Raw genomic sequence first — 12,538 nt, 5'->3', positions numbered from 1 at the left:
AAAGAGTTTGGGGTGTGGGATTTGGGGAGAGTTGGGAGAAATTCAGGAGTCCTGCTTTGGAAACGATAGATTTGAAATTCTTATGAGATCCAAATGGGAAAAGAAAAGAAGAAAATAAAAAAATCCAAGGGGAGATGCTGAGGAATGTGTTGAACATAAATCTTGAGCTCAGATATCAGGTTCTAAGAATAGGAAAGAACTTTATTCCCTGATCATTTTGAAGTTGTGAGTGATTTTATTCGAGTTTCATCTCTACATTCTCAGTGTAATTTTTGTATTCTTCTACACATATAACCATATATTTCTCCTTTGTTATTCTCTTGGCTTTCAGCCATGCAGTTTAATCTTTATTTATTAAACAAAATAACCTGTAAATACTGTAAAGACTGATACCGATGCTTTTGACTTCTGGTTTATAAATGAATGAATGAATGATTGCTTTCATTGGGCACAGCATTTGTTTATACAGATATTATGATTTCACTAGGATTCTAAGCTAGGGCTACAAATATACTTATATACCATGTTTATGTAAACAAAACATTTACATAAATGTTTCAAGTCATTTCCATCTGATTTCTAGTCTGTGGAAAGTTTTAGGTTCACATTTACTTCCTTTGATTTTCTTTTTATTCCCATTTGTCTCCTCTCCTTCTAATGAGAAAGAGGCAGCTATAAAAAGGGGGAACTAGAGTATAAACCACAAAAAGTCCTTGCATTATCACAAATCATTGTTATTATTTTATTATATGTTTGTCTTGTGTCTTTTTTCTCTTACTAGGCTGTTGCAAATGAGTCTGGGTTAAATTTTATATCTGTCAAGGGGCCTGAGTTACTAAATATGGTAAGTTGTTGTGGCATTAGCCATTATTTTTGATTAGGAAAAGTAATGGTCATTCAAATTACAGGGTCCTCAGATCATTGAAACAGTCGGGTTTTTTGGTAAAATCACTGCAATAGGAGTGAAGAGATTGAGCTTTGCTCTCCTGTACTATTTACTGTGTATAAATGCTTTCTTAATTAATTCTGTTAACCTCTGAGCCTAAGTTTTCTCACCAGCAAAATGGAAATAACCAAAATAGTCAACATTTAAAGTGTTAACTCTGAATTTGTCAAGCCCTTTATATATATTATTCTTCAACAACCCTGTGAGATACAAATTGTTTTCTCTGATTCACAGATGAGGAAACTTAAGTTTGGAGGGGTCGTATAACTTGGCCAATGTCCAACAGCTTGGGGATAGTGGAGCTAACATTTGATCTGCTTTCCTTGTCCTGTTGTTGTATAGTTCAAATGAGTTAAGGATTAATAAATAAAAATACTTAGGGGGGAAGAAATCACTAAACTACTATATAATAACTTCTTTCTGCATTTAAGCAGCTTGTGTCTTAAATTTAAGAGACTTTGAATTTCTTATTTCTTGTTCATGCCTATGAAGAGTAAAATGCCATTCCATAATGTTCAAACAAAGAAGAAATGAAAGTGGTATCATTTGTTTTAAAAGGCTATTTCAATTTATCCCCCCTCTAATTTTTTGTTTCCTATTAAATATGTTACTTTGCTCCTAAAATAAGGATTTATACTTTTATCTTTATTCTTCTTACACTTCATTTTGGCTTTCTAGTGGAGGAGGTCCTCAAAATAAGCGCTGAGGGGAAGGGATTGATGAGGGGGTGAAGGGTGAGGCTGGAAAAACAGTAATAGCCAGGCAGTGCAAGGCCTTCATACCAAGCTAGAGTCAAAATGTTACCTTTAGAATATTAGAGAGCTGGGCTTCCCTGGTGGCGCAGTGGTTGAGAATCTGCCTGCCAGTGCAGGGGACACGGGTTCGAGCCCTGGTCTGGGAAGATCCCACATGCCGTGGAGCAACTAAGCCCGTGCACCACAGCTACTGAGCCTGCGCGTCTGGAGCCTGTGCTCCGCAACAAGAGAGGCCGCGATGATGAGAGGCCCGCGCACCGCGATGAAGAGTGGCCACCGCTTGCCACAACTAGAGAAAGCCCTCACACAGAAACGAAGACCCAACACAGCCATAAATAAATAAATAAAAATTAAAACTTAAAAAAAAAATTAGGAATTTCTTAAAAAAAAAATAGAATATTCGAGAGCTAACAGAGTGTAACTTTTTTTTAAGAGTGTTAATATTTTTTAAATTTTACTATGAAATATTTCAAGCATATAAGAAGTTATAAAGAGTAATACAATGACCCCTCCATGTATCTAACATCCAGCCTTAAAAAAAAAAACCAATATATATTCGAAGCCCCCTGCAAACCTTCCCTAATCATGTCCTCCATTCTCTTTCCCATAGAATTTACTATAATCCTGAATTTATTAATTCTGTACACTTCTTTCTGTACACTTTCTGTACACTTCTTTCTGCATTTACTGTATGTTATATATTTATCCCTAAATAACATGTAGTATTATTTTACATGTTTCAAAAAATAAGTTTATGAGAATTGGAAATGTGAACACCTACTGGACATTTTATATTAAGAAAATAACTTTTGGGCTTCCCTGGTGGCGCAGTGGTTGAGAATCTGCCTGCCAATGCAGGGGACACGGGTTCGAGCCCTGGTCTGGGAAGATCCCACATGCCACGGAGCAACTGGGCCCGTGAGCCACAATTACTGAGCCTGCGCGTCTGGAGCCTGTGCTCCGCAACAAGAGAGGCCGCGATAGGAAGAGGCCCGCGCACCGCGATGAGGAGTGGTCCCCACTTGCCACAACTAGAGAAAGCCCTCGCACAGAAACGAAGACCCAACACAGTCATAAATAAATAAATAAATAAATAAAAGAACGTGAATTTCTAAAAAAAAAAAAAAAAAAAGAAAATAACTTTTAAGTGTGATAATGATGTAGTTATGTTAAAACCATTGTCTTTGGACTTCCCTGGTGGCTCAGTGGTTAAGAATGTGCCTGCCAGTGCAGGGGACACAGGTGCGAGCCCTGGTCCGGGAAGATCCCACATGCCATGGAGCAACTAAGCCCCGTGTGCCACAACTACTGAGCCTACGCTCTAGAGCCTGCGAGCCACAACCACTGAGCCCGTGTGCCACAACTACTGCAGCCCACGTGCCTAGAGCCCGTGCTCCGCAACAAGAGAAGCCACCACAATGAGAAGCCTGCGCACCACAACAAAGAGTAGCCCGCACTCGCCACAACTAGAGAAACCCTGCACACAGCAACGAAGACCCGACGCAGCCATAAATAAATAAATAAATAAATTTATAAATGATGGGATTTTTAAAATATATTCTTTTTAAAAACCATTATCTTTTAGAGACAGTGAAATATTTACAAATAAAGTTATGATGTCTGGGCTTTCCATCAAAATATCAAGTAGAAAGAAAAGTGGACAATAGTATAGATGAAGCAAGGTTAATCATGAATTGAGCTGATAATAATGAAGCAGGGTGATGGGTATATCTGGGGTTTATTAAACTATTACCGTTGAATGAGTATAACCACACTTTTAAAAAAATCAGTTTTTTTCTTTTTTATAAAAAAAATATTTATTTATTTATTTGGTTGCACCAGGTGTTAGTTGCGGCAGGCGGGCTCCTTAGTTGCTGCTCACCGGCTCCTTAGTTGTGTTATGTGAATTCTTAGTTGCAGCGTGCATGTGGGGTCTAGTTCCCTGACCAGGGATCAAACCCGGGCCCCCTGCACTGGGAGCGTGGAGTCTTAACCACTGTGCCACCAGGGAAGTCCCTTAAAAACATCAGTTTTTTTCTTGATTCATGTTTAGGTTGAACATTATATATATATATCCTTATGCATATTTGTGAGATATTTTCGCCCTAGGGTATATACTCAGCAGTAGAATTGCTATATCTTATACAGTATATACATTTTCAAAAATATTAAGTATTGCCCACTTTTTTCCCAAAGTGGTTGTTACTGAGTTTTACTTTCACCAGCAGTGAATGAAAGTTACTTAATTTTTGCCAGTCTGATGAGTATGAAATTTTATCTCATTGTCATCTGCTTTGTTTTTTAGAGGTAAATGTGGGAAGAGGTCTGTGGAAGAGTCCAGAATGACTCTGAGAGGTTAGGTGATCTAATGAGGAAGGTAGATATCTTGGGGTTAGAAAATGAGTTTGCTCTAGGACATTTTAGATTTAAAGAGCCATTTGGAGGGCTTCAGCAAACTATAGGAAATGTGAATCTGGAGCTCTGAAGAGATTTGGGAATAAGTATCATCTAAATGGCACCTAAAACCTAGGGAATGGGTAAGGTGAGTAGTATTGTAAGGTGGTCTCTGACAGAACCTTGGAAGACACCAACATTTACGGGCCAGGGAAGGAAAAACTGGCAAAGGAGACTGTTCCGAAGGTGGAGGACGCCCAAGACTTTCTAAGCCTGAAAACCTAGGGAAGATAATTTTTTCCACCTGTCAATATAACCAAACAATAGAAAAGAAATTGAAAGTAGGACCCTGGGTTTAGCAATTAGAATGTCACTAGTGACTTTAGGGAAAATATTTTCAACAATTATGTTTGCAAAAGCCAGATTATAATGGTTGAAAACTGATGGCAAATAAGGAATTAGAAATAATAAGTGTAGGATCCTTACTTGAAATAGTTCTTAAAGGCCAAGGTAGTGGGAATTTTAATCATTGTTACCTTTCTTAAGATGAATTGATTTTAATCTGTCCTTTTGAAACTTTAGGTTTACCTTCCCCTAAATTAAATTTCCTTTTACTTAGTCATTTTGGTTAGCTATATCCAAAGTCCCTTTGCCGGCTGTATTGATTTTTCTCTTTCATCCCTGTTTGAAACTCTCTGTCCCAACCCACTGATATCTTTTCTTTAAAAATATCTACTGAATGTCTTTTCAGCATTCCAAATATAATTTTTGCTGATTCAGATTTTTCAGGAAACTAAATAGGTCTGCTGTATTTGTACACTGAGCAGGATGTTACGATCAGACAAAAATTTGAAACTGTCATGACTTCTGCTTTCCAAGGACTTTATGATGTAATATAGTGAAGGTAGAATAGCTCAGAAGTTATAATAGTAGGAAGTGCTATAAGAGCAAAGAAGAGAGGGTGGAGGGAAGAAAGATTAGTGATCTTTAGTGATCTTGATCTAGAATGCAAGAGCTGTTTTAGAGGTAAGTTGGAGAAGCAGTTCAAATGAGAGAAGCAGAATAAGCAAAAGTAGAAAGAAAAGTTACAGGACAGATCTGAGGAAAAGAAGTTCTACTCAAATAGAAAATAAAAATACTTTAATCATTGTCATCTGTGATGTATTCTGTGCCTTAATTACTTTATTATGACCATATAGTCATAAAATAACATAAAAGATAACCTTATGATATAATTGGCACCATAAAGACATTTTCAGATTGCCTTGTGTAGCAGTATTATTATGAGAAACAAAGCTTTTCTTAGTTAACTAATTTGAAATTTTACAAGAACAATTTCTTGTGCTTAGCTGAAAGTAAAACTGTATTTTTACATATAACTTTTTATATTAATTAGTCCTAATGTTATAGCTGCTTGTGAATTGCTTTGTATTTTGATTTTACCATACATTATGCATTATGAAACCTGGTAGATGTCTAACTGGCTCAGTTTGCCTCCTCTGATGCTGTATGACTGTTAGCTCTTCCTTTAGCAAGATGACTTGTGTAGAAACGACAGAACAGTAAATTGTCTTGTTCACATTTAAAATACTGTTGAATTAATGAAAATTACTGCTGGGTATTTTATATGCATAAAGCCTTGATCCGTTCTAAAATACCATAAAATTGTGGAATTTTTTTGAGCTAGAGGAGACCTTTCATTCTATTTAGTCTTCATTTTATAAATGAGGAAATTTATAATAAGCTTAAATAATAGCTAATCTTATTAAGTTGAACCACATATAACTGGCTATTTTTGACCTAATACTTCTTGGACTCTGACATATAAATGTCATTTAAAACTAGTACTGCTATAATTTGGCCCAAACTCCAAAGTTGAAACATCTCTACACTTTATTTCCTTTCTGTATATGGCTAGTATGTTGGTGAAAGCGAGCGCGCTGTGCGACAGGTTTTTCAGCGAGCCAAGAATTCATCACCCTGCGTGATATTCTTTGATGAAGTGGATGCCTTATGCCCTCGAAGATCAGTCCGAGAGGTAGGTATCATAGTTTAGTGATTACAGATTTTTTTTTAAGCACCATAAACCTTTTGTAAGTTCTTCCAAAGTTATGTAAACTTCAAATAGTTCTTATAAAGTCATTCATTGAGAACACTGAGACTCTTTAAGTGAAGAAACCTAGTAATTTGGAAACAGGGCCTAGGGATAACAATTGTATTCTTATTAGCCTCTGTATCCATTTTTCTTTCTGTGTATTATTTTGGTTGCACATATCTGATTCACACAAATGAGTTTTGGGTAATGGAAATGATTATTAGTTTTGGATAGCCTGCCTTGTAATCGTATGATTCTCTTCAGAGTTCTTGGAGAAAATATAATTTAAGACATCATGCACTCAAAGTAGGGTCAGATGATATGCTTTAAGACGCAGCACCATTTCTATCTGGGGAAGATATAAATTGGTGTGCATTAAAGACCACTTGCATTACTACACTGAGTCACCATTCTTAGAAATTTTGGTACAGTGATTGCCTGGAAAACAGTTATTAGGAATACTGTTTGAATCATAGTGAAGCATAATATAAAGAATATATTTAAAATATATATATATAACCTTTTGAAGAGGATAGCAAAGACTGTGTAGTAAGTACATTTATTACAAGATGATTGAGGAAATGATTATATTTCTTATGTGACTTGTTTTCACATAGTTACTCTGTGTGTGTTCTTGGGCTGTGAAACATTTATTAGGTGCCTCGTTTTGCTTAAAATTCCCAGCATTCAGAAGTTGCAAAACAAACCTTGACTAGGGTAAGTGTGCTTCATATCATAGCAATTTCGTTTCCTCACCCAGCAGTCAGCAATATCACAGAAAATCTTTATCACAGTCTTATCTCTGACAGTGATGTCAGTGGCCAGGGCAGAGATCCTTCCCGGGTTCCCCTGCCGGCCGGCACGTTCCAAAATCTAATGTGCGATCCAGAGCAAAGTCCTACACTCTATATCCAGCTGGTGGGGGCATGGTATGCTCTGGATTTTACTCCTTTTTATTCCTTTTTGCTGTGAATTAAACCCTTTGTTCATTGACACCTATTTCATTGGTTTGCATCTCTCTGTTATCAAGTGGTAATTTAAATTAGGAGGAGTTCATTGAGGTATATCCAGTCCACTCCTTGCCCTCAGAGAAGTCTGCATTCTTATGAACCACATTTCTAACTTCTAGGTTATCTCTCTCGGCTGTCTGCTACCACACATCTCTGTAATCAGATATATGTGTTTTGCTTTAACATTTTCACCTGAAGGGGATTCTGAAAATATTTTAAAATTAAATGTATTCTTTTTTTAATGATGCAAGTTATTCATGAATACATGCTTGTGAAAAATGCAAATAAATACAAGTATAAAGAGAGTCAAGTCTTTCTTCCAATTCTCCTCCCTGTTACTCTTCTTGGAGGTTACTTCTACTGACAGTTTAGTGTTTTGCATTTGTGGTCTAGAGCTTTTTCTATAAGCTTAATGTATGATTTAAACTTATTTTTTTATATAAATGTGGTCATTCTATCTGACACTTTACCCATGTACTTAATAACTTATTTTGTAACTATTGAATAAATATTCCACAGTCTGGATAGGGAAGAATTAATTCAACAATTCCCCTGTTTTGGACATTTACATTGTTTCCAGTTGTTTCCCTTATAAACACAACTGTATTAAACATTCTTATCACGTATTTTTGTGCACATGTGGGAATATGTGAGAGTTTTGGAAGTAGACTTTCTGAGTAGAAGATGTATACAAATATTTTGAAAGCTAACACAGTCATTCTTCGCAAAAACTACCAGTTAAATACACCTACCAACTAAAAATAACCATTTTCTACACCTTTGTCAACAATGGGTAATACCCATCTTTTTATTTTTCTCAATTTTATTGGCAAAACATGATGTTAAATTTTAGTATTCATGTCTCTGACCCTTTTGCTGTTGAAATGTTTTTCTGTGCTCACTTTGGCAGCACATACACTGAAAATGAAATGTTTCCCCCCCCTTTTCTTAAGATTTTTTTTTTTTATGACCATTTTTAAAGTCTCGATTTATTGAATTTGTTACAGTATTGCTTGTTTCATGTTTTGGTTTCTTGGCCCCAAGGCATGTGGGATCTTAGCTCCCACACCAGGGATTGAACGCACACCCCCTTCATTGGAAGGCAAAGTCTTAACCACTGGACCGCCAGGGAAGTCCTGTCTTCCCCTTTTTTGTTGTTAATTTATAAGAGCTTTTTATATGTGATGGAAATTAGTCTATTGTCCAATTATGTGTGTTGGTACTATTTTTCCCAGTTTTATCACTTATCTTTTTTTATTATATAAAATTTTATATATAGTAAAGTCTATCAGCCTTTTCCTGAATTGATTGTGAGGTTTTTGTCTTGCTTAGGTAGGACAGTGTTTTGGGTTTTTTTTTGTCTTTTTGTTTTTTTAAAACCAGCACTTCTTTATTTTTTTGAGTCCTGATTATAATTCTTTTAATCTCCTAACGGTTAATACTGTGTCTCCAAGGAGTGATAATAAGGTGCACCAAATTTTTTTTCTGGAGAAATCAGTATGTTAAACTCATTACCACCTCTGTACATAAAATTTATGTTGAAGAAAGGCAATTAATGACAAAAAGAAACACAGCACCACTTTTCTCATTTCCTACATTGTGCATTTTAAAAATTTCTGTATTTAAGGGATAAACATCCCTCTATTCACCAACTCCCTGAACATCTTAGATATTGCCCTGAGGTAGTTCAACTTTGTACTGCATGCTTCAAGGAAAAGAGAAAAGGCCTCAGTGTCCCAGCTGAAAACTCTGGAATATCCAGTATCCTGGGGAGTCTGATCTGGCATTCAAAAGCTGAGTCTAGATTTGCCCAAAGGGAAATTCATTGTGGCTATTAGATCTTTTTTAAAAAATTTATTTTATTGAAGTATAATTGATTTACAATGTTGTGTTAATTTCTGCTGTACAGCAAATTGATTCAGTTAGACACATATATATTCTTTTTCATATTCATTTCCATTACGGTTTATCACAGGATATTGAATGTAATTCTCAGCTCTTAGATCTTTGAATAGCTCAGAGGCATAAGACTGTGGGATCAGCTAAGCCTGAGATTGAATTTCATCTCTACCCTTATGTAGCTTTGAGACCTTGGACAAATAGCCTCTCTAAGCCTCAGTTTCCTCATCTGAATTGTGGATAATAGCAGGATTGCTGGGGAAGCACACTGATGAGAACATGTTTTGCACAGTGCTTAGATATAGTGACTTCTCAGGAAATAATTGTTATATCTTTTGACAAAAGCTTTCATTCATGTTAGCAAATGTATTATTTTGCATGAAAACAAAAACGGTGATGTATTTTTCTTTTTTTGGGAGCTGATGTAGCTGTATTTATTTGTTTTCAGACAGGGGCAAGTGTTCGGGTGGTAAATCAACTACTTACAGAGATGGATGGTCTGGAAACACGTCAGCAGGTTTTTATTATGGCAGCCACTAACAGACCAGGTAAGAAAGAAGAATATAAAACAGATGAGTCTAAAAACTTAACAACGTTTATAAACAATATAATTTATATACATCCTAGTAAAGGAAGAGTAAGTTTGGGAAATCCTTTTTTGGTTCATAAGTTGGCATAAAACATTAGAAAGCTTTTATGTAAGCTATAGTAAAAAAAAAAAAACAGTATAACATTATTGCTTGGATTCTATAAGATTTTTTTCTGTGTTGGTGCGTAGAAAATTGTCTTGTTAAGCAGAGAACCCTTGTAACATACACTTTTGACCACAAAGTATTATCAGAATTTATGTCCTATGGTTTCTCTCAAGCTTATAGGAGACAAGAACCAGTCTCTTTTTCACTGTGTCTGAAGGTTAAAGATAGGTTTTTAAGGTTTCACACTGGAAGCATGTCCATATACCTGCACTTAACTATTTTTTAAAATTGTTAAAAAGCCTAAGTACTAGTGAGGGATTTAGAAAAAGTCTCAAAACTTCAAAAGTACCGAAGGTGGCTTTTACTTTGGGTCCTCAGTTCTCTTCATATTGTTTAATACTTTGCCATCCATATAAGCCGCTGTATCATAGCTGCTCCTGCATTGATATTTGTGTTAACTATGTCTACCGGCAATGACTTGGGACTTTAATTGCTTAAATAGATTTTTCAGTTTTCAAGCTGATGTAATTTTTCTTGTAAGTTAGTACAGATACTAAAACCTTCATGAATTATATACCATTTCATTTTAAAATGAAAAATCGGAAGTTTGAATTAGACTCTTATCTTTGAATTAGAAATACTCTCTTTGAGTTAGGCAGAACTGGGTTTGAGTCCTGGCTCTAGCACTTCATGTCTTACTAACTGTTCTCTTTCAACCCTAACTAGTGTATACCAACTGAGTAGATTATAATTCAGGTCTGACACTAACCACCTGGCATTAATGTCAGAACCTGCAGGTTAAGGGGTCAGTTGTCTACAAGACTGCCCTACTTCAGATGCCAGATGCAAGTGGTGTCTCCAGGACACACGCGCTTCTGACCAGCCTGCTACAAACTTGGGGATTCCCATCACCCCCTTCAGGTTCAGTAATTTGCTAGAAAGACTAACAAAATGAAGAAGAGCACCATACTTACAGTTACGGTTGATTATAAAGGGTCCACTTAGGGATAGGTCTGGGGAGCGCAGCGCTTCCGTGCCCTCTCTCCACGGAGTCAGGGCGCAGCACCCTCCCGGCACATCACTGTGCTCGTCAGCGTCAGCGAGGCGTCTCCCTCAAGTTTGACGTCCAGAGTTTTTATTGGGATTTTGTTATGTATCCATGATTGATTGACTCATTGGCCATGTGACTGAACTCAGTCTCCAGCCCCGCCCTACCTCCCCAGATGTCTGGCTCCAAGTTCCAACCCTCTAATCAGATGGTGAGTCGTTCTGGTAACCGGCCCCATCCTGAAGTTATCTGCGGGGCCAACCTTGAGTCATCTCATTAGCACAACAAAGACACTCCTGTTACTCAGAAAGCTCTAGCCAGGAACCAGGGGCAAAGACCAAATGTATTTATTCTTTATTATACCACATTAATCCTGGGCATGTATTACTTCATCTTGCTAACCAGTACTTCTTCATCTATAAAATGAGGATAATAATACCTAATAGGCAGTATTGTCACAAAGCTTAAGTGATATTGCTAATGTATCTATCATAGTGCATGGCAAGTAGCTGTTTAGTATTATTATCATTATCATGAACACTTTTGGTATTAGCAGTAGGAGCAGTCATTAGGTCATAAAATCAGAGAGTCATCCTAGAAGAAACCTTGAAGGTCTGTCAAACTTGGACAGAATCATATCCTACCTTTCCTGAGCAGCTACAGATTTTTCTAGCAGATTTCAAGAAGACAGTCTTTGGTGTGCTCTAATAAAACCTATTCTGTCTTTAACTGTACTCACCATTTTTCATATTTGTTTATTGTAAACACTCTTATCTTTTAGTTTAATCTCTGTAGATTAGAAAATAACAGGTCCTTCAGTGTTACTCAAATAATAGGTCCTTCAATGTTACTACTAGGTTTTACTTAAATCCCTTCCTTCAAAAGGGTTCAGGTACATTACCTTTCCTCATGGGTTTTTTTTTTTTTCCTCTGATCTCTTTATTCATCTTTGAATTCCTTAGGATTCTCCAGATTCTCCTTAGTTGTAAAACCCAGAACTGAGTACAGTAGTCTCTTGAGTTTAGCCAGTGAATGACAGGATGAATGTGGTACCTCTGTTTTGTTCTTTCCAGTGTTCTTGAGTATTGTCTTCCTCTCCACTGTACCTCACCCATCCCTTTCTCCCCATAACAAACCCCATTACGTTGAGGATCCACATACATTTAAAAATAGATGTTTCAGATCTTTTCACTTGTATTGATGCCTGTTTGGCAGTTCTGTTCCATTGTATTCTATCCTGTGACATTTTGTTTGATTGTTTATAACTTGGATTCTGCTCAGCTTTAAGAAACCCCTTCTTGCCCGATGTCCTGGTCAGCTCTTGCTGCGTGATGAACTACTGCGATACTTAGTGGCTTAAAATCACCATTTTTGCATTGTTCATAATTTTGTAGGTCAGGAATTCAGGGAGGGCTTGTCCAGGTGGTTCATCTCTGATCCACATGCCACCAGCAGGCATGGCTGGGCCAGAGGATCCCCTTTCAAGGTCACTTCTTTACTCACATGTCTGGTGCTTGGTGCGCCTCGGCATTCTGTACACCCCCTCCCCCCGCCCCTCCCCACCACCAGTTGTCATCTTCCAAGGCCTCTCCATGTGGCTTGGCTTCCATTAGAATGGTTCTCTGAGTACTCACATTTCTTACTTGACAGCTGGATTCCAAGAGATAAAGGTGGAAGCTGCCATTCCTTTGAAGGC

At 37.0% G+C, this 12,538-nt stretch overlaps 1 protein-coding gene across 3 annotated transcripts in view; it reads left to right on the top strand.

Moving 5' to 3' along the window:
- Window positions 1–12,538, top strand: part of NVL (nuclear VCP like) — a 105,799-nt gene that overhangs the window by 38,544 nt on the left and 54,717 nt on the right. For all 3 annotated transcript variants that reach the window (XM_007167229.2, XM_057548275.1, XM_057548285.1), the window contains exons 16-18: window positions 782–844; window positions 6,014–6,133; window positions 9,548–9,647. In XM_007167229.2, the coding sequence (XP_007167291.2) occupies window positions 782–844; window positions 6,014–6,133; window positions 9,548–9,647 (283 nt within the window). The remainder of the gene's footprint in view (window positions 1–781; window positions 845–6,013; window positions 6,134–9,547; window positions 9,648–12,538) is intronic.

Source organism: Balaenoptera acutorostrata, chromosome 1, assembly GCF_949987535.1.
Source record: "Balaenoptera acutorostrata chromosome 1, mBalAcu1.1, whole genome shotgun sequence".
Classification (NCBI taxonomy): domain Eukaryota; kingdom Metazoa; phylum Chordata; class Mammalia; order Artiodactyla; family Balaenopteridae; genus Balaenoptera; species Balaenoptera acutorostrata.
Note: the sequence above shows the minus strand (reverse complement) of the source record. Positions and strands in the feature narration are given on the sequence as shown.